Here is a 23,221-nt window from a genome sequence, read left to right as displayed (position 1 = left end):
TTCTCATACAGTCTCTTGGTGCCCTCTGCTGTCTCAATCAGAGAACTGGCTTCCATTGCGGCTTCTGTTGAGTGGTAACAAACCATATGTTCTTATCTAATGTGTGTCCCGATTTTCAGGGTGAAGGAAAGATTCTCTGTGTCCTGAGCATTCACACTATTGTTTCACAAATATTTTTTTAATCCAGTTCTACTGTGTTCTATATTAATGGTTATGCTGTATGTGCATGTCATTTCACCAGCTTTTTGTAACTCCATCCCTGAGGTTATGAATTGTACTTGATTACTTTACTCTATTATTTAGACTCTCATACTTTGGGCACATCATCAGGAAAGACCGATCGCTTGAAAAGGACATCCTGTTTGGTAAAGTCGAGGGCCAGCGGAAAAGAGGAAGACCTTCAGTGCGATGGAATGAAACAGTTACAGCAACAACGGATGCAAACATTGGAACAGTCAGGCATATGGCGCAAGACCAAAGAGCATTCCGTTCGGTTATACACAGGGTCGCCATGAGTCGTAAACGACTTGATGGCAACTAACAACTTTGCATTCACTCTGTCCAAAACAACATAAGACATCTGCTTATAGCAAACAATTGCATAGGTTAAAAAAAAAAAGTACACAGGAGAAAGTTTGAAATAAGCCACCATTTGAATCCTATTGTTCCTTCATGAGGCCCCAAATAAAGATAGCGTAAGTGTCTACTGCTAATCCATTCTTTCTCAATGAAACCATTCAATAGGTAAAGAGGCATACATACAAGCCAAATTGCACACACCCACACATACGTCAGACTTTTAAAGTAGGACCAAATTAGGACCACTCCTTCTCTTCCGGAGTTGGTGGAGTTATACCTTGTTTTCTGCTTGAAGAGTGCTCTGCCAAACTAGGTAATCCAGTAAATAACTAGACTGAAAAAGAAATAGGTATAAACTCCGAACAATTAGTTCGTACGTGCGTGATGTCTATCTATATAAATGTATACATATATGTATGCTGAATTTATATTCTGCAAGCATTAGTGTAATACAATATATTGCTTGCTGTAGCTAGAGGATCTTTATCTCATAAACTCTTGATGTTTTCCCCACACTGAGTACTTCTCCAAATTCCCCCCCCCCTTCATTCCTGTGACTTGCTTCCTCTGCTGGAATTTTAGCCATTAGCATGGGAGACACTTCAAGTTTAACATGTTTTGGTTATAAAAATTCATCCTTAGAATTTTCTATTTCTTAAGCCTTGGGCTACCAGCCAGCTTTCTGATCACCTGGTAATTAACATAGCCATTTAAGAGCAGAATCTGGGGACTCTAGTTGAGAACTACCACCAAGGTCCTATTTTTGGGTTTTGATCAGTAAGGGTATCTTGGGCTAAAAGTGGTGTCATAATTTAATTAGTTAAAATCTATGAAGTAACACTGCAATATCCCTGAATCCTGACCATCTGTAACTATATATCCACAGCTCCTTTAGAAACCCAAATCTAGAAGCTTGTGCTATCCATCAAAGAGGTTATGCTATGGAATACTCCTAGAATACATGTAAAAAAATAATCATGTACATCTGTTCTTAGATGGCCACCTTTAAAGGACATTATAAGCTAATTTGGGACCCTTTTTTTGTTATTACCTGTAGAAAAAACTACAGCACTCACTCCATTTCTTCTGTGTCATAATTTATCTTCAGGAGTGTCAAGTATCTACTGGAATACATTGCATTTGTCCTACTCAAAATCATTGGGGAAATGAAATACAACTCAGAGAAGGGCCAGCTCAGTCTAGGGCCTTTATTTCTTCACATAGACTCCACCCCTCCAAGTATTTTATAACTCTTACCTGAAGGACCTATGTGATCAACCTAGCAGTAGCTTAGTGTGATATGTGAACCACACCTCTATTCTGTTTCCTACAACTGATCAATTAAATCCTTTTCTCCTGATTGCAGTTTCTGGTCAGGTGAGGGACATCTTCACAACAAACCTGTGTATGCTCTTCAGTTTGCTGCTGTCTCCCCCCCCCCCCCCATCCTGAAATGTCAGAGATCAGACTTCTAAGATTCTGTTATTCACACATCACACGCAGAATATATGTACTTTTGTTGCCAGCTGTTAGCTGAAGTGATTTTTGTTGAAAGACATGTGATCAAGATTTGGCACATGAAAGTAATTCTTTGGTTGATGAGCAAGCCAGGTTGAAGGCGTGGTTAGTGCCTCAGATTAAGGTAGGAAAACTCCGGTTCAACTCCCATACAGCTATGAAGATCACCAGGCAAAATATTGGTTGGGTTCACACACATAGTGTATGTAGCCTTTTGGGGTTTGGCTTAGCATGCTGCATACAGTAAACACAGCCATCCGGGTACATAAATGATTATTTATAGTATAGGGCAATGTAGGGCAATGTCCCTCGAACAAACTTGCCTCATGGGATAATCGAATGGGATGAACCCCACCTTGTCTCCCTGCCTTCCAAGAAAGATAAGAATTACAAAATAAACTTTGACACAATTGTACAGAAAAGGATCCAAACAGGAAAATGGGGAATATATTGTTATTTATGCATATTTAAGAAAAGAGTTATTTTTGGAATAAGTCAGTTAGTTGAAAATTGTATTAACAGTTGAAGCGTGGGGGCAAGGGGAACAGAGATTCTCAATGTGTAGACATTTGACTTCAAGAATGTTATAATATTGCATCAAAAGTGGGGTTGTAAAGCTGACCTGTTTGCCCTACTTTGAAGTCACTGTATGGAAAAAGATCAATTAGTATGTTGTACTGCTGTTCAGAAGACTTTTCCCCAGAGTGAGTTTTCTACTTTGTTAAACTACAAAGTTATAGCAGTACAAATATCAATCCTCCTATATACACCCACACATAACTCATGCCTTCTGCTAGCAGAACAAATTACCCTGTTGATGAAAAAAAAATAAAAGCTCACATTATAGTGACAAGTTAATTCTAGAAAGTTTAAGGATGAATTATAATAACCAGGCAAATCCCAGCCTCATCCCATCCCCCAAGATCCAGTAAGTCATTGTTCATACAGGTACTGAATGACCAGTATTATCAATTAAGAATCCTGTCTTGAGAAGCACTCTCTAGTATTTGGAGCACTTAGAATCTTAAGTGTAAAGTCATGTGCGTATGACTCAGGTTATATCAGTAAGCTGATGACCATTAATGGCAAACAAGCGAAAGGATATTTTGGTAATATTTTATGTGAGGTATTTCACAGCGATTTTCCTTAGCAGGAAGAATACTTTTAGGCAGGAGACTGTGCAGCATCTGCCCACTCCCTGTAGCCTGTTAGTTGCAGAAACTGCATTTAAAAGTAATGTCTCCCTTAATGGAAAAAAATCATACAGGCTGATCAAGAGTTGCTATGAGATGGTATAAACAGTAGCAACATACTTTTAGGGAGGGCATGGAAGCTATGGTACGTTTTGACTGCATCTCATTATGGGGCATTCTATTTTATTTACATATTATGAAAATATAAACAGTATCTCGCCACTGAGGGAAGGCTTCTTAAAGACCAGCATCTTTTAAAAATCTTAGATCATTTTCTTCTTGCATAAAGTATTTCTTTAGAGCCAGTTTGGTCTAGTGGTTAAGGCAACGGGCTAGAAACCAGGAGACTGAGTTCTAGTCTCACCTTAGACATGAAAGGCGGCTGGGTGACTTTGGGCCAGTCACTCCCTCTCAGCCCAACTCACCTCACAGGGTGATTGTTGTGGGGAAACAGGAAAAGGAAGGAGTATTAGGGATGTTCCCCACCTTGAGTTATTTATAAAAATAATAAAGGTGGGATAAAAATTAAACAAATAAATTTCTAACCTACACCATCAATTAGTCAGCCTTCTTCCAGCTGCTCTTATAAACCAAGTTTACAACTCGAACAAACCAAGATGGATGCAACTCCAACAAAATAAATTGCTTAGAAAAATGAGCCCAGATATGCCCTATTCTTTGGATGAGCAAACTAAAGCTGATGCATCAAAACTAGAGGGATTGGATGGTTGTCCCATTAGAATCCACATTCAACATGGAGTCCAAGCTGGTGTAGATATAAGCAACGTTATGAACACACAGTCTGGTAAATTAATCAAAATTTCCAAGTGTTTCTGCAATTAACATACAGTCCTTTAATTGCTTAGAACAATACTACTGTCTGTCATTGTATTGACAGACAGTTACAGAGCAACTGTCTGTTGCCTTCTCACGCTCTCAAATGGGCTCTTATTTGATCACACTGGCCCCATGACATTCACTTCCAGTCATTTACCCAAATGCTTCATTGCTCTAAGTGCTCAGAAAACCAAGGGAGTCCCTGCTTATCCATCCAAGAGAAGGCAATTAGGAGCAATTATGTCAATTGTCCAAGTAATCTCCTTATTCTTCAGTTCAATGGGAGCTTCAACAGAATTATACTCCAGGAGCAGGGAAATCCTCCAGAGCATTTGAAATGCTTTTCAATCTATTAACTGGACTGTTTCAATCCTGCAAAGGTCCCAACAAATCAAAACATTAGGAGGTAATGATCTCTATAGAGCAGATTGACTGGTAATTGTGGAAGTTGTCCTTCATGAGATTTGGCAGAGAAGGGTCTTAAGCCATATAGGAATACCTGGTATGTAGTTTAAAGGGACACTGGTAGAAGCCTATTACACAAGATGCTAGATATATGGATGCAAATGTACAAAAAAAAGAAGTGCCTTGCTGATCCAACTGGAGTTAGAAGTGCTATTTGGAAACTAAGAATTAAAGGAGAGTTCAACAAGTTGTTTAAAGAAAAAAACAATGAAGAAAAGAGAGAGTGAGAATATTCATCCTAAGGAGACAGACTTTATTTTTTAAATTTTCAAAGAAGATTTCAGAAAATATATTTACATTTGAAAAAACTGACAATGTTTCTCAGGCTCTTATTTACATCCTAGGAAGGGACACTTTTCCTTCATCTGGAAATAGCCTACAATTTGCAGTCCATTCATCTTCAGGATCCCTGAGTGTCTTTTAGGGTGGCATGGATGGCCTTGTATTTCTGCTGCAGTTCTTCAAGCTTTGAGGCTGAAAAAGTAAGATATCAGCTCACTAGAGTGAAAAATGAAGGTGCTTGGGAGGCTTGAGCTTTCCAGGCACTGTGGAAGTGATGGCTCCACCTCCATCACATTCTGGCCAAACCCAATTCTCCTACACTTCACGTTTCCTTCTCTCCTCGCTGTCCATCGTACCTTCCCCAAATTTCACTCCCTAAAGGAAAGGACCTTCCCCTGGGGTTAAGAGGGGTCAGCTAAGAAAGCACCCCACTCATAATTCACACCTCCCCACATGCTAAGGAGCATCAGAAAGGGAGCTTCATAAGAGCAGTATAGGAAGAGGAGCTGACGTTCAGAGGAAAGAGCAGGCCACGGGAGACCCAAGACTTACGCAACGTGGCTATGGTGCTTCCATCCCAGAAGACCTTCTGCTCGTGCCGCCATCGTACCGTCTCCATAATGCATCCTGAGGTTTCTGTAACCTGGGCCAGGCCTTGCAGCTCCTGAAGACAGGAATATTCAGGAAACAAAAACAGGCAGCTTCTCTAGTGGCATCTTATCATCTCCAACTGCTCAGGATTTTGTGCTCCAGATGTCAATAGCTGTGATGAGATGGGCTAAGAAAGAGGGGAGTGAAAAACCCATTCCAGAGGATTTTTTAAAAGTTAAGAAATGGGGGGGGGGGGAATGATGTGGTAACGAAATCATGAAGCACGTTGGAAAGCTAACGTATATCGTAGTGCAGGCTTCATGGATTAGAAGACATTTCTATTTGATGGGCTGTCAGTGGGCCATTACCTACAGAGGACAGATTTATGTGGGAAGAAGTAAATTCCTTAGCAATCTAACTGCAGCCTCTTGTACTTTACAACTCATAAAACGGTATTTTACTGCACACACTGTTTCATCTTTGTATGTACACATACCTGCCCTCTTTCTTTTATTAGAGGTGGGCTCTACGTCTCAAGCATTTATGTCACGAAAGTCAAATTCACCGTAAGGGTCATGTTTAAAGAAAGCTATTCTAGACAGTCAAAACACGCATGCACAGCCAGCTACCATTATTACAATTCCATCTGGATGTGAAAAGTTTAGAGATAGGAACACTGCTACTTAGCATGAAACCAGGCTCCTACTTGTTCACAAGGCAGGGAATCACTGATTGTGTTGTACCAATCTGGCTGCTTCCAGACATGTTAGAACAGTGTTTCTCAACCTTAGCAACTTTAAGACGTGTGGACTTCAACTCCCAGAATTTCCCAGCCAGCATCGTTGGCTGGGGAATTCTGGGAGTTGGAGTCCACACGTCTTAAAAGTTGGCCAGGTCGAGAAACACTGTGTTAAGAGTATAATATCCTTGTTGTCAGGTTGTCTTTGAGGGAAAGGGAGGTGAAGGAAGCCAAAAACTGAATGAAATTGATCAATTTTTGTATCTAATAATGGCAGATACACTGAGTAGGATCAGTACAGAAAATAGCAGGACATGTGTCTGTGATCAATGAACACAAAGAGCCAATGTCCGGACTAAAGGAAGGCTGATAAATCACCCTGTCCTTGTGGAATATAATCAGTGAATAAGCAACTGACTTCTAATGGTCTTGAGACTGAAGCTATAGATACAGGTAGGTCTCAATTAGTGCGGATAACGATTCTCACAAAATGGTCGCATTATTCGAATATGCTCTATTCAAAGTGATATTTCTATGGAAGATATGATTAGTTCCAGCTTGACTGAAATTGGCAATGAAAATTTTTGAACGAAGATGTTTATATGTATATTAATGAAATATTAATACTGACTGCAGTCCTCAATCCATAAGTTAAAAGATGTTCTGTTTCTATCACTGCAAACCACATGTTTGCAAACCACAAAAAGCTGATGCAACTTTACCTTTTTCTTTTATTTCCCCTGTGTGTTTTATAATATTGTGTACCATAGATTCAGGCATTCCAACATCTTATCCTATTTTAGCATTGCTATGATCATGTTCACATTGTTCAATTACATCAAATTTGTTCTAATGTAATAATGAGCCTCTTCTTTTTGAGCTTGACAGAATCTTCCTTTTCTCCGTTTTGGACACACAGAGATTAGTAGTGTCTACAAGCTCAACCACAACTGTGCACACACTAGCCTCGCATTAACTGAATTTTCAGTCCCATTAAATGCAACCTGGTATCAATTTACAATTCACACTAAATCGAATATTGCATTATTCAAACTTGCATTACTCATGACCTAGCTGTGTATGCAAGGCTATCTTAAAAACAATTTTGAAATTATTACTGTTTTAGCACTTCAGCAAGAAAACATGGGTAAGGTTGGTAGGAAGATTTAGGAAAGGGAACTACTCCATGCAAATGGTTAAGTGGGTAGAACTAAGAGAAAGGTAGTGATTTGTGCTTTTAAAGATATTAGGCTTAAAAGAGAGCTGGTTTGGTCTAGTGGTTAAGGCATCAGGCTAGAGACCAGGAGACAGTGAGTTCTAGTCCTGCTTTAGGCGTGAAAGCCAGCTGGGTGACTTTGGGCCAGTCCCTCCCTCTCAGCCCAACTCACCTCACAGGGTTGTTGTTGTGGGGAAAATAGGAGGAGGAAGGAGTAATAGGTATGTTCGCCGCTTTGAGTTATTTATAAAAATAATAAAGGTGGAATTTTTAAAAAAAAGGTAGATGCATTTGCCTAACATCTGGAAGGATGAAAACAAGAGGCTTGCCTTTCTATAAGGTACCTTCTCCTGAAGGTTCATGTAAGGTATTCTAGTAGATGGTATTCTGGTGATAAGGAATGTATTTTATATCTCCTGGAAACAGTCTAGCTTAAGAAACCAGTAAATAAAAAACTAAGACAAAATGAAAATACATTTATAAAACAGCCTGACTGGGACCCAGTAAAATCCAGTAATATTGTTAATTTTTTATGATAATACAAAAGGAATGTCAGGTAACTAAGATGTAACCAGGGAAAAACCTTTGAAACAGGAACCAGCTTCGGTTGCAAACACTTTTGAGACATTTGGATGTCTCAGGGCTAGACTGGTGGCTCTTTGCTGCCATCTGATGACCTATAAAGATAGGTTTTTGATTTCCCTAAGGTAATCTTTCTCAACCTTTTGACCCTGGAGGAACCCTTGAAATGTTTTTCAGGCCTCGGGGAACCCCTGCACATTCAGGCTCAAATGTAGGCCAGAAGTTACAAAATTATTATATGTGTTTCATTTGTAGGCCTGTATACATGCATTAACAGTGTTCTTCAACTAAAAATAAAAAATGAAATTCACCTTTTTAATGTGAAGCTGCCCGAATTTGAAATAATTTTTTAAATAAATCATGATCTCTCAGGGAACCTCTATTAACCTCTCCCGGAACCCTAGGGCGCCACAGAATCCTGTTTGAGAAACCCTGCCCAAAGGAAATATGGCAGGGAAGCTGAAAAGCCTCAAGTATGGATTCTCTTCCTCCTCTTTGTTACCAGACTTCAACATAACAGGCACACTGTAGACCCAGAAGAGCTCCTTCTGCTGAACTGAATTGCCTCCAAAGTGACTACCTTCAACTGGCACAGGATGGCATATATTCAACCTTCTCCCTCACATGCATATTTCCTGGGATTTGGGTTGGAGCCATATCTGCAGACTGAAGTGGTACAATCACAGATTTACTGATTCAGAGAGGAAAGGAGTCAAGGACCCCGTTGGATGGTTGCTGGGAAACTCACTATGGCACACCCTAACTAACATTTCCTACTTTTACTGCCACACTTACCACTTTTCCAAACGCAAAGGCAGAAGCCGTTATTGGAAAGTTAAAGAACATTTCCCTGCCTTGCAACCCTTGCCATACAGGCTGTCAAACTCCCTGCCTGCCTGCCCATCCATTCACCCACCCCAGCCTCACCTGCATACACAACAGCAGATTGCGGTGCACAGCTTGGAAGAGGGGGCCACAAGGACTCAGCTGAGGAGCAGGACGCTCACAATGCTTCTGCAGCTCGTTCTCATATACTTGTTCAAAGGCCGTGAGCAGCTGGCTGTAGTCAGAAACTATCAGTTTGAGGGACTGAAGAGCTGTGGCACTGTTACAGAATGCATCGACACCAGCGGGGCTCCCCTGCAGGAAGGAACACTATCCCCCCCCCAAAAAACACTCCTGAATTGAAGACAAGAGGTAATCAAGTCTGTTTGAGGGTAGGATATATCCCATAAAATGCCACCCATGCATACAGGAGCAGTAGTAATAATAAACAAGTAGTTAATACCAAGAGCAATTTTCCTGCCTTTCTGGCTTCCTTCTATCTTTTCTGCTTGCCTGGAAATTCCAAGCATCACCTTGCTGACCTCTTGTGGGAAACTGAATGAAATAGCCCTTTGCTGCAATCTAGCAGGGGTCACCTCGGTTGCAATTAAAACACACACAGGCAGTACCCATTATAGCAGGCTGATGTAAATGGCTACAATACTTGCATAGTAAAAAAAAAAGGAAGACTAGAGGTGTAGCTTTTAATAACAGAAACAGAGGGATGAAATATAACAAGGATAAAGAAGAGAATGAGGAAGAGCCTCAATAAAGATGGTAGAGAAAGCAGAAGAGAGAAGGAGACATCAAGAATTAAGGGAAATGCAGATGGAGACAAAGCTCCCTGGGAAAGGCTAATTAGGGCTGGCAACTCTTCAGCGTTGTTTTCTGGACACTTTTCAATATGAAAGCCAACTAACTGATAATCACTAAGTCACAGAACTGACACAGATTATCAGTCTCATGAAATCAGATACACCTTTCTAGAAGTATTCCATGATCAGCCTATACAGCTGATAACATGAAGTATCACAGACTGCTCAGAACTGCAGTAAATGGGGCAAATGAATTGGAGGTGACTCAGGAAGCAACTTCCAAACCACCCTTCCCACTGTAAAACACAGACCCTCGTTTGATAGAGCAGGTCTGTAAATTGCTTACCTGTGCTCTCAGATTTTCCAAGGCTGTTGCTGTCTTCTCCAGCTCCTCTGATGCCTCCAAGAGAGTTTGCTCATGAGAAGTCATGAACAGGGCCCTTGTATAGACACAGACAAGGAAGTGGGTAGCAGGAGTTCATGGTTTCATCACTGATTTGATGGGGGAGGAAAACATGGGGAAAGGGAATGGACATCTTTGGAAAAGCAGACCTCATTTTTACACTAGTCCTCTCCTCTATTTGACCACTCTAGCCTTGTTCTAACTACAAGGAGCTGAGGTCAAGGACATCTTGACTCTCTCCTTTCCATAACTCAACAGCAGGCACAGGAAGCTTACCCTTTCTGCTGTCCTTCTTCACCCAAAAGGAGGGGCTTTATATCTGAGCTCCAGGGATGACACTCTGGGTTCAACACTGCCTGCAGATCAGAGCTAGAGAAAACCTGCTTCATGAACTCTTCATTCTTCCTAGCTATTTCTTGGAAAGATTCCTCTGTGCTGCAAGAGAATGCTGGGGAATTATAAAGTGCAGGCTGCAGGGCAGCCTAACCTAGGAAGGAAAATTGGGATTGGTACAAGGGAAAGAAGAGGTCTAAAAACCGAGGAAGCTGTGATCTGTCCCCATTAAAAGACAAGCATGTTTGATATAATAAAAAATGGGCCCAAAGCACTTGTTTAAGGCCAACTATCTTAATAAGCCCTCCGGCTGCAGAAAAAGGAACACAAAGGCTGGTGTATTTTTGCTACAAGTTTCAGGACACATAGGGTCTAAGGCTGGGTGCCAAAATCCATAAAATGATATGTTTAAGATTCCACCATTATCATCTAATTTCTGTGTACCTCCCCCTTTGCAATACATCCCAAATATTTACTCCAAAATCCACAATTAAAAAAAAAATGAGTGCACACACACAGACAATTTCGGACTTCAACATTTCCAGGACAAAATATCTAGGATGGAGTGCTGATTTCATCCCAAAGTCTGAATCAGCATGCCTGTGTAAGGCAGCATTTCAGACCTTCTGCCAACAGTACCAATTCAATCCTGCTTAGCAACGGTAGCAACATTCAACACATTAATTAAATCCATCTATCCATTCTAGCATAACAGCTGCAAGACCTAGGGAATGCTAATGATGGGGAGGGGTACCTTGACCTCCCCACCTCACCTGGAATAACTACCGGAGTCTGATATAGAGTTTGATAGCATGAGGTTATTTTGAGGTGGAATCACAGCCATCAGCTGTTCCAGGAAGCGGAGCTGCTTCTGAGCACAGGCCTTCCCCTGTGGGGACACAAAAAGGCATACAAACTCTTAGCATCTTGCCTTCCAGTCCCATGACATAAACAGGCCCCCCTCTCGGATGTTTGCCTCCACATTCAGCCATTGATATTTAGGGTACACTGTGTCTGAGCAGTCCCCATGTTCAAAGGGGAGAGAAGAAACTATCAAAGACAAAGGCCTAGACAGGGAATTCCATAAAGAGAAACCACAGACACTTCATTTGAATCCTTTCCTCATTGCATAACCAGAACTTTTAATTAAAATGCTACTATGGGGAAAAAGGGGAACTGCTCATCATATCTATTGCAAGTCAGTTAAGCTGCAGGAAAGATAAGAATATAAGGTGATCCATTCACAGTAAGCCAAAGGGAGCTGAAATCCACAATTAACTGTATGGAAATGGCATAACTGTATTGCATTTTAATGATTATTTATTCTGGTTTTATTGTAAACTGCCCAGAGTCGCTCTCTGAGTGAGATGGGCGGTAGCTAAATTTGAAAAAAATAATAAAATTTTATATATATATATATATATATATATATATATATATATTTATATTTATATTTATATATATATATGAGCAAGTAAGCTAGCTAGCTAGCTATACGGGTCAGAGGAATCTGCTTTTGCAAATGTTTTCCTGGTGCTTACCTTGATGAGATCCAGATTATCAGCTTGACAAAGCATCAGATCATACCCCAGCTTCGCCATTCCTGTCAGGAAAGGAGGGAGTTAAGCCACACAGGTGTCAGGGTTTTCCACAGAGTTAAATCTGCTCTGGAACACCAAGTTTCCAGTCCTCAATGCAGCTCATGAAGCACTTTGGTAAATGTTCTCAGTCTTCTCTACTTGCAAATGGAAGGAGACCTCCAAAGGTATACCTTTGACCCTTTCAACTTTCTATGGCTCTGCATTGGGTATTTTTTTTTAATTACCCAGGCAATTGACAACTTTTTAACCCTGAGTTTACTCATTCTGCTCTTACAATATAGAGAATAAAGGGGGAGAGACTGTCCTTTTAATACAATGTACACTTAGATCCTAACGTTTCAAGTCTTAACAAAGCTTTCAAAAATCTACTTTAATAGGTTTTTACATTTCTACATCTGTAGAATGACATCAGCATGGTTGGCTCCATCAGGGGCCAGGAGATGACAGAGGTCAGGCAAGAGGCCAGATTGGGGAGGGCTATGGAAGCTGAACTAAACCTTCAAAACAAGGATATCATATTTTGTTTACTTTTCCCCTAATTCCTAATGACCACTGCATAGCCAAAATCCAATGTTGGAACAGAGTAGAGGGAAGCTGTTCTCAGAAAGCAACATTTTCACAACAGATTAGTGCAAGATTTGGCTTACACAAGTAATTTTATCTTTGGCCCCGCTATCCATTTTTATAGAGTCACAGAGAAGCTTGATATCAGGGCCAGATGCCCGATTTCTTCAGTGCCCACTCAGAGGCAATTCTACACAAACTCCCAGTCTGATACTGCATGTACTATTCCTTGTATACTAAAACTCACAGTCAAATACTGAAGAGGGGCTTGGTTCAGTGGCAGGGCACCTGTTTTGCCCACAGAGTCTCCCTGGTTCATTTCCCAATCTCTCCTATTCAAGAGAGCAGATAGCCACAAATGACAGGAAAAAAACACTGCCTGAGGTCTTGGGCCCATTGGGAAAAAGACAATTCTGCTTTAGAGTAAATGCATGTTACTGTTTTGGGTCAAGACTTACACGAAAGTAGATGGCCTCAGAACAAAATACTTAGCATTACATTAAGCGCTATTAATATGACTGCTCTCTTCACCTCCCTTTTCTTTCATATTAAACATTACAATCTGGTGGCAACTTTTAGAGGATCTCTGAGAATTCCAGCAGCCACATGGACCCTCAGGATGTGCCCCTCTGATTCAAAGGGGCATGATCTGACAGGCATAAAGCACCACTGGCCAAATGTTTGCCAATAATGTTAAAGCACAGTGAGCTACAAGCCCTTATTTTGAGTTATGTAGAGCTTGTATCCCTTATTGCTTTAGACTGCACCATATTTGTTCACATCATTACTACTTCTCTTGAATGGCATTTGCTTCATTAGGCAACTTGCTTAATACAGATGCAAATAATTTGGGCAAGGGTCAGGAGAGAACGAGGCATTTAGGTAGCCAAGGCTTGTGAAGAAACACTGAGCTCAACTTTGTTCAATTATGAGAAAAGCTTTGAGGAAGCAGGAAAGGCAAGCTTTTAAAAAAAGAGCTTCAGAAACACAAAAGCAATCCATCAGCCAACCTCCACACATCTGCTGGGGGAAGAATGGGCTGTTTTCAATTGCCAAAGACAGGCATGGATTAAAATATGATTTCTAGCATGCAAGCATCAGACAAAGGAAAATATGACAACATAATAAATTAGTTGATCCATTTTTATGCAACTTCTCAAATTATGAAAATTATGCATTAATCCAAATCACACGCTACAGACCGAAAACCAAAGCTATGTTCCCTGGCAAAAAAACTACACTTTTAGTTTTAAGAAGTAATTCATACAGATGTGTTTATGTCTCTTGGCTTAGTTCTGATCCCACTGAGGACAAGACTTCAGAACAATCAGAATCTCAGTCCAAGATACCAGATTTTGCTTGGAATATTGAAAGCTTGATGGAGTGAAACATGGATTGATGGAGTGCCAACTGAGATGTGACTCATTCCCTGGAAACCAAGCAACTGCTTTGCAGTGCATCTATATGCCAACAGAAAACCCACAAGAGTTAGCTAGCAGTAGAGAAGTTGCTTTTTCTTTTAACAGTGAGGTTGCAAGTAGCCCCAGAGATTAACTTAATGATTTGAAGGGGCAGAAAGCATCCTTCTTTTGTTCTTAATATGCACCCGTTTCTTTTGTTAACATGTTTCCTAAACAACATTATTTTTAATTAGTTTGTACAGCCACCATAACTTATTTACAAGCAATGACTTCATATTATCTAGAATGGCACGCTTTAAAAGTATATAAACAAATGCATTATAGATATTCCTCAACTTACAACCATTTGTTCAGCCACTGTTGGAAGTTACGACAACGCTGAACAAAGGGACTTATGACTGGTCTCCAAAGTTTCGGCTGTTGCAGAGCCCCCATGGTCACGTGATCAAAATTTCAGGCACTTGGCACCCACCCGCACTTACGACCACAGGGGTGCTTCGACCCATCTCCCCCATCCCTACCCTTTTGGCCCCCTGCACTCTGCTGCCCCAGCTGACCTTCGCCGTCTTCTTGCTCCCACTGCTGACCAAGCATGCCCGGCCTGGCCTTTGTGAGGCAGCTGCTGGCTGCACAAGGCTTTCTTCCCAAGTTTGTGCACAGTAGTTTCCTTGCGAGACCTGGGGAAGATGGCTGGCCTTGAGCAGCCAGCAGCTGCCTCGTGAAGGGCCAGGCTGGGCATGCCTCATCAGCAGCAGGAGCAAGAGGACAGCAAAGGTCAGCTGGGGTGGCAGAGCGCAGGGCAGCAGGGGTCCTGGAGTGCAGGGTGGTGAGAGCAACTGTGGCTGGGCCAGGGTGGGTGGGGCTTCCCAGGATGTGGCAGCTTTGCGCTGCACTGCTAGGCCAGGCTGGGCTTCACACGATGCGAAGAGGCTTCCTGGCACACTGCGGCTCTGGGGCTGCAAACAGCAAAACGCCCCAGAGCGCCAGGAAGCCCATTTGTGTCACACTGCTGGGTTGGGCTGGGCTTCATGTGGCACAAAGGGGCTTCCTGGTGCACCGCAGCTCTGGGGCTGCAGAAAGCTTGCAGCCCCAAAGCCGTGACGCACCAGGAAGCCCCTGAGCCACATCGCATTCTTTCCCTAGCTTTCCTTTGCTTGTGCCACATTGCGGCACCACACTCCCCCAACTCATGCGCAGCCTACGCTTGCCCTCCCAGGACTCCCCCACCCACCTGCACACTCCCATGCTCCTTACCAGGAATCTTGCCTCTTCCTGCTTAACGACCCGTGCATCTTGGCATTACGATGGCAACTGGGACTGGCTGGGATTGCCATCACTAAGTGATGCGGTCACATGATATCGCACTTTACGACCACATTGCTTAGTGATGGAAATTCGGGTCCCAGTTGTGGTCGTAAGTCGAGGACTACCTGTAAATAAGATCATTCAATTTGTTTCTTTTGGAGACATTTACCCTTCAAGAGCTCACTATTCCATTATCATCTAGCCTCCAAATGTAACTGTTTAATTTGAAGATCAGACAGAATTTAATTCTAATTATCCATATATGAAGCCAGTTCTATATTATATTCAATCATACTAGTAAGACTAAAAACAGAAACCAGGAAATAGTTAGAGAAAGATAAAAGACAAATGCTGGCTTGGTTTTCAGTTGTTCTAATGGAATTTTATGGGATACTCTAATACAGCCTTTCTCAACCTTTTGACCCTGGAGGAACCTTTGAAATATTTTTCAGCCCTCTGGAAACCCCTGTACCTTCAGGCTCAAATATAGGCCAGAAGTTATAAAATTATTCTATTTGTTTCATGTGTAGGCCTGTATTACAGGCATTAAGAGTGTTCTTAAACTAAAAATAAAGAATGAACCTTACCTCTTTAATGTGAAGTTGCCCAACTTTGAAATAATTTTTAAAATAAATCCTGATCTCCCAGAGAACCCCTAGTGACCTCTCATGGAACCCCAGGGGTCCACAGAACCCTGGTCAAGAAACCCTGATCTAACAGTATGCGATTTTGGACATAATACTGTTTTCCATTTGTGCCTAGAGGGAACTAGGGATGGGGTATCAATTGACAAAAACAGTACAAAAACAATTGCAGTGTCCCATTGTAATGCAAGCTTCATCCCTTTTGTATACACATTGTAACACTGCATGCAGATGCAAAAGACCGTGTTTTGCACTGCACTGTCATAGTTCTGCTTTTGTCTTTTTGACAAAAGCCTTTGATCTTGCATACTTCGGATTTGAGTCTAAATGCAATCCTATTCTGCCTACCCCACCATCCCCACCCCAGGAACTCAGAGACACATCAACAGTTTTTCCAACCATGAATGATACAGATTATTTATTAATCCACTTAATATGAGCACTATATATATATACCTTTTATCTTTAAACCTGATTGTGATTCTTTATTGAGAGATGAAAACTGCTCTCGAAGAGGTGGGTACACACTGCAAGGGAATGCAAAATAAACTTTCAAAGCCTTGTTGCAGCATTATAATACTTCACCCCCCTTCATAAATGCAAGTAATTCAAATTATTCAGAGACAAAGAAAGTGAAAGGGCAAAAAAGTATGTCTGCCTTTCAGAAGAGCAATACCAAACCATATAGACATGTTTTTGAGTAACTGCTGATGTTGATCATGATGATTTCCTATAAAGATTTCAAAACAAGTTAAGGTAAAATCTGGCCCCACTCATGGATTTTCAATCTAGCAAGGGGGAAAACCCAAAATATAGAATGAAGAGAGGAGTAAGAGGAAGCAACCACAACTGTGGGATTGGCCAGAGCAAAGGAACAAAGGCAATTACTCTACTTATAAATGTCCCTAGAAGAGAAGCTCCAGAAGTATTTTTTCCAGGAACCTAGATCCCTTAGCCCTTTACTTTACCCCATGGTAAGTGCTTTTTAAAAGGAAGAACAGAGGAAAGGGGTTTCAAATAATGAAGCAGCTAGTAGTGCATTCTCAGCACGGAATTTAGTTGTGGTTGATCAGAATTCTAACTGTTTCAATTTGGATTCCATCGAACTATTATATCCCCATACAGTATCCAGGGAGAACCTACACAGATAGAAGCTATCTCAATTTCATAGATTTCTACAAGGCAAAACAGCAATCCTGTCTCTTCAATACTTTGACTTCAGTCCCGTTTAAACCTCTATGTTTGTCACATTCCTTAATTGCCATTTCTTGTTTCATTCCCAAGAGACTTTAGATGCCAACTATCTATAAAAACACATAACTGGGTTAAGAGCTAACTAAAGTACAAAATTCTAGTTCTTCTTCACTTCATCTGTACACAAATTGGGAGATAGATGTAATGATTGCCCTAGCCCAAATACTCAGACTCACAAGAGGCTGCTATATGAAATCTGATTTATTAAGGAACTAAAGGCAAATACAGAGAAAGCTGAGAATGAGCAAAAGCGCGCCAAATACAAACTTAAAACTCCTCCAGTGCACACGTATCCCGCCCCCGTTACATCAGCCCCGCCCGGTCCAGGTGCTAGCAAACGTCAGACGTGCTAGCCTGGGAAAGCAACCTTGAACATAACAGATAATAGGGAAACATTCCAAAGCGAAGCCAAGAGATAAGCAGTACCATCCTCCCATGAGAGATGAAACACGCAACCCATTAATGACATGAGAAACGTTACGATGGCTCGGAGGCATTGAAACGGCGAACATGACAATAGATTATTGGGTTTAGGACACAGGAGAAAACTAAAATTTGCCAGCAGTTTCTAAATCGAAGGGCCCACTCAAACCTAACTGCCTATGTCAGAAATGGCTACCTCATAGACTACATGGACTTCCCACTCCCAATTCCATCATATGGATTGGGGGAAAAATGTTCCTAGATTTCTGGCATTTTCAAGCCTGCTGGACAGGGTCCTACAGCCCTTGAAAAGGTTAGGAGGCCAGGTTTTGGCACCTCACAGTCCAGATATGGTAAAGCTAAAACCTTGTTCAAGTCAAGCTTGACTGATGGACACTGACATACATATAGGTTTCTTGACAATATTATGGAAGTGGTAGACACTGCCTTCTTCCCAGATGTTTTTGACTTTCCAGTCTAATGTACAGTCATCTCCCATCCAAATACCAACCAAATCTGACCCCACATAACTTTTCAAAATCAGTCAAGGTTAGCTAGATGCTGCCACCTAGCTGGACACCCAGCACAATGAAAACACTTTCTGATTAGCTGCTCTTAACTTCCACAAACTACTTCCTGCATCTTGCGATTTAATGCTATAGTGAATCTCCACACTTGTCATACCTCCTAACTGTGCTAACACGAATAATCAAAGGGCAAGTAGCTTTCAAATGTCACACTTGTCATATGAACAGAACTGGAAACAAGAATGAAGACGACACATATATGGAAATAAACCTAACACAACCCTTAAAAGTAGATCAAACTATATAATTAAATTTTAGAAACATAAAGAAAAAATCAGTAATGGTTTCAAGAGCTGTTTCTTCTCCTACTAATAAGAAACAAATCTTGCTTGCCAAGAAAAGAAAATGCTAAATTTGCAATCTTATGATCTCTTGCAGAGCATCCTAACAGCCACAGGATTTTACAGTCCCCCACCCCACCAAGACTGCAGAGAGAACTCTTACCTCAGTAAAGAAATCTGGGATCAGAAACTTTCTCCTTTACCTCCCAGCACTGGAAAGGCTAAAAACAGGCATGGCAAAGCGGGGGCTATGGATTTATTGGATGCAACACTTCTTCAACTCTGTTGTCATGCCTCTCCCAAGGGAATAATTTAATTTATTAATTATTTGGATTTACAGGCCGGCCAACTCCCAAACAACTCTGGACAGCTTACATTTTAAAAGTAAGAATAAAATGAAGAGAAAGGAAGAGAAAGAAACATGTCTGTCTAAAGAAAACAAACCAACACACCAAAAAAGAAAATTGACTGAGGCTCAATAAGACCAAATACGAAAAATCTCCAGATCCAGGGAGCCTGAACAATTACAGCCACTCATACTTGAGCCGAAGTCTGTTCCTCCCCACCCAGACCTGAACAGCCTCCAGATATGAGGACAGGACCTTAACAACATCCCCTGGATGGTTTGGGGTCAAAATGCACAACTGAATATCATTTGTATGTTAATCATACAGGACTCTGAACTGATGACCTTATTCAGTGGTTTTGTTTAGATGTTAAACACGACAGGCTATAAAGATTTCCTCTGCCTTCAGAAGGAGGTGAAGGAGAAAAAAAAATCTGTTTCTGTTTTCCCACTCTTTTGGGCTCATACTGGCAAATCTTTAAGCTTCCACTGAGTCTGCACAAGATATTCTGAAAGTACTGTTGGAATTCTCCTATCAGGGAATAAGGCTCCAATTGAAATACCCATTACCTGACACAGATCCATTCCAGTATGTCCAAACGATGGGACGAAGGGCTGAATAGTAATTTCTCTATGTCTTCGGCCTCTGTCAGGTAGACACCCTCTAGTGCAGGGCAGCCCAGTTCCTGAAGATAGCGAGAAACAAAAGCAGAAATGCCTCCTTTCCTTCTATGCATCCCTCTATACTTCTCCTTGAATTCTACTAGTATCTCCACCACCAAACATACTTAGTTTTCTCACCCTCCTTTCCCATAGACATATCCTAAGAAAGGAAATTGTTTGCATTTTCTACCGTTTAAAAAATATACAGAATCATAAATGTTAAATGCTTATGTAGTGAATGGATAGGCAAGCCCCCACTTCTGCATTTGCTTGCCATGTCTCAGCTTCAATCAAGATTCACCCTGACTGAGGCATGACTTTTAATCATGTAGGCAGGGCAATCACTCCCCAATCCCTCTCTTTCTGCTAGACAGATTTTTTTTTTTAAATGAGAACAAAAATTGGGAACAAAGGCTGAGAAGAAAGACAGAGTTCATGCCACCTCCCCAGCAGCCTCAGAATTAACTGACTGGAATATTCAGGGATCTGCACAGGAAGTTCAGGAAAAATTGACACACAGAAGGGAATCTGTTTGCTCATGTTTTTATTGTTTTAAACTTTCTATTTGCTTCCCAGAGCCGTATGCTGAATGGGTAGCCATATAAAATGAATAAATATTGTTGAAACTGTAGGTAAAAAAGGTTTAGCTAGAAAGATTGCATAAGACTGATTGTTATTTTGACTTGTGTGCTTAAGCCTAATATTTTGTCTCTGTTATTTACTTTCTCTGTTCAAGGTCAGTAATAGTGTGCTTTATGCAACTTGGAACCTCTTCACAGCAGACTTGCCTGTAAATTAAGGAGCAGAGGAGCATCATCTTGTGATCTGCCTAGAGCCTTATTATCTTCCTTTATATTTTACTGTGAGAAATCCTTTTAAGTTGTGACCTAAGATTTAAATAGCCCTATTTTTCAACTCTTTTGCTACTGAATGTTTTGGCATGTAACTATTAAAGCTAAAAAAGGATTTTTGCATACTCTTTTCTTTAAAAAAACGATTTTATTTCCTGTGAAGTCAGTCTATCTCCTAAAGGAGCAGAAAAGGGTGGGCTGATATGGCCTCCACACCAGAAGCTGGCACTATAGAATTTACTTTTTTAAAAGACCTTTTATTTAATGGTTAAGGCTGCAGGAGAGTCCTATTTCTTTCATACACTGGAGGTAAGTGAAGGACATCAGGTGAGGGCACTCCCAGAAGATGTGTCACAGCAGTGTTTCTCAACCTTAGCCATTTTAAGATGGGTGGACTTCAACTGGGGTATTCAGGGAGTTGAAGTCCACCCATCTTAAAATGGCTAAGGTTGAGAAACACCGTGTTACAGCAACTAGAGCCACCAAGTAACTAAACTAAAAAGCAGGAGGCAGGACCAAGGGATAAAGACCTCAATGGCTTCTAGGAGGGGAGATTTGAGACCTCTACCCTTCCCATCGATGAGCTCAGTGATACTAATATAGTTTCTCATGCTCCTGCGGTAATTCTTCTAACAAATTTCATAGGCTACAGAGCAGTGTTTCTCAACCTCAGCAACTTTCAGATGTGTGGACTTCAACTTCCAGAACTCCCTAGCCAGCCATGTTGCCCATGCTGGCTGGGGAGTTCTGGAAGTTGAAGTCCACAGATCTGAAAGTTGCTGAGGTTGAGAAACACTGGTATAGAGGGAGTCTTCCATGTCAGCATCAAATTTATAGATGTCAACTCACGGTGGATAAATGTGGAAGTTATTCAGCCTAAAATCTGCCAGCACTACTCCAATTCCATTAAGTTTTTTCTGGTATGAGTTTCCTCCTACAGTATTGCATTCACCCCACATCTGTTTCCCAGATTTCTTAACATAATACAGATTTTTGCTTCCTAGGTGTTCAGAAAGGACAGATGAATTGCTCTCTAGAGTTCAATTTGTATTACAACCACTGAAAACCTTTCAATATATATAGAGACAGGCTGTAAAGGTGACAACATTAGAAAACACATAAATATATAATGTTCTGAAATATGAGGGCAGCTTCTTTTATTCTATTTACACTGAGGTTAGTATACACATTTTGTATACTAACAGCTACACACAAACAAGCAAGCTACTTTTTTCTGAAGCACAAGCTTCTACTTGGAAATGCATTTAAGTAAACAAAGAATGGAACAGAATTTGGAAAGGTACCACAAACAATGCATGCAAAGTTCCAGAGATTTCTAAATAAACATTAAGCTTTAATGAAGAGCAAGAAGTGTATGCTAAATAAAAGTTCAAGAATTCTAGGAAAGGTGATGATGCCCTCCATACAACATCTATTCTCTTTTTCAAGTACAGCAGCCACACAGGGAGTTCTCTTAGCCAATTTTAATCCACAAACTCCAATGCTTTTCTATGCACATTTACTCAGAAGAAAGCCTGTTAGAATACAGTGAAACTAACATTTTACTTCTGAGTAAACATGCAGAGGATCAGCCTGTAAGTCTGTTTTTTATGGAGCAAATCTCATCACATTCAATGGAATTTAAGAGTTACTTCAGAATAAATATAGCAAGGATGGTAATATAAGTACCTTACCCTCCAAAATTAGCTCCTTTATGCAGCATAGATTAACAAAACCAACCTATCCCAAAGATGATACCTAAATTAGCACCCTGTTTTCATAATCAAGATGCCTACAACCAACGACAACAATTGCGCCTACCACTGCTCCACGTTAGCAGTATTTCGTGGAATACTGCCTCCGAACTTGGAGGTTCCATAATGCCATCGTCACAAACAAACACTTCTGAAAAAAATCAGACCTTCCTTTAAAGCAAATTTCCAGACGTACTTTTTCCTGACAATCTTTAACAAGCTAAGAACATTTATTAGTGAGCATTCTGAAAACTCATCTAGTCCACTGTACATCATGGTAAAGAACCACCAATACACAAGCGTGTCCTAGATACATTTATTGCATTGTACTATTTTGCTTTTTCCTGCAACTCGACAGTCAGAACTTCCACGCGCTGCACTGATGGCGACTCCCGCCCGGTATCCACCTCCAAAAAGCACGTAGCCTCACCATACCCCGAGATGACACGGAGCTCCATCCCTTGCCGCCCCCCTATCCACCTACGTCCACAATTAGGTCGCAGCCCCGCGATTCTCGGGCACCCACCCCCCTCCGCTCTCCAAAAACAAACCACCTTCAGCCGTTCATAGAGCGCAACAACCCGACCGGCCGCCATCTTCCCGCGCGGGGAATAGACCTCGCCCACGCCCCGCTCTTATTGGCTGGTCGACTGGCAGCCTCGAAGCTGATAGGAAAGAGTGGAATGCGAGATACATTTACCCCCCCTGCCCCTGAAGTGGGGGTGGGGTAATAATCCAGAGTTCTGTTGGAAGGGGAATGTTGCCTTTTCTTGAACTGCTATTGTTTGCTTTTGGAATCTTCCGTTCTGGAGAAGAGCAGAGCTACTGGGGATAGAAAAAGAGCGGGGCAAACCGAGGAAGGAGGCAGGGCCGAATCCTTCGGAACTGCAGGCTAATTTTGTCCATGCAGAATCTTCGTCGTTTCTATAGAATGCATTCAGACGTGCAAGAGAAACCAGTTCCTGGAAGATACAGCGCACGCAACGCCTGCGCAGAATCTGGGACAGACAGCAATGAACCATTGATGCAGTTATATTCATAAGCGTACAATTTGTCTGTATTCTGAACCGGCTGATAATTGGACAACAGAAGTAGACCCACTATGGTCCCCCGTATTGCCGAACTACAACTCCCCGTCATTCCTTACCG

At 41.4% G+C, this 23,221-nt stretch overlaps 1 protein-coding gene across 1 annotated transcript; it reads right to left on the bottom strand.

Annotated features, from left to right (window-relative positions):
- Window positions 1–4,813: 4,813 nt before the first annotated feature.
- HAUS7 (HAUS augmin like complex subunit 7) lies at window positions 4,814–22,694 on the bottom strand. The gene is made up of 10 exons (XM_063294235.1): window positions 22,627–22,694; window positions 19,375–19,490; window positions 16,370–16,440; window positions 11,920–11,981; window positions 11,152–11,267; window positions 10,322–10,480; window positions 9,989–10,082; window positions 8,930–9,157; window positions 5,427–5,538; window positions 4,814–5,066 (listed from the first exon to the last, which is right to left on the bottom strand). The coding sequence occupies exons 1-10, from the start codon at window positions 22,666–22,668 to the stop codon at window positions 4,993–4,995; spliced, it is 1,074 nt and encodes a 357-aa protein (XP_063150305.1). The 5' UTR covers window positions 22,669–22,694; the 3' UTR covers window positions 4,814–4,992.
- Window positions 22,695–23,221: the final 527 nt, after the last annotated feature.

Source organism: Candoia aspera, chromosome 2 (genome assembly GCF_035149785.1).
Source record: "Candoia aspera isolate rCanAsp1 chromosome 2, rCanAsp1.hap2, whole genome shotgun sequence".
Classification (NCBI taxonomy): Eukaryota; Metazoa; Chordata; class Lepidosauria; order Squamata; family Boidae; genus Candoia; species Candoia aspera.
This window is presented reverse-complemented; position numbering and strand designations above follow the sequence as displayed.

Bases quoted from the DNA above. Each gene is read 5' to 3' on its own strand.
- HAUS7 (XM_063294235.1), bottom strand. From the start codon at position 22,668: ATGGCGGCCGGTCGGGTTGTTGCGCTCTATGAACGGCTGAAG. The intron at 9,158-9,988 runs GTAAGCAATTTA...GGGGGGGGATAG, and splicing joins TGGAAAATCTGAGAGCACAG to TGTTCCTTCCTGCAGGGGAG. The intron at 5,539-8,929 runs GTGAGGCTGGGG...TCCTGTCTTCAG, and splicing joins ATCTGCTGTTGTGTATGCAG to GAGCTGCAAGGCCTGGCCCA.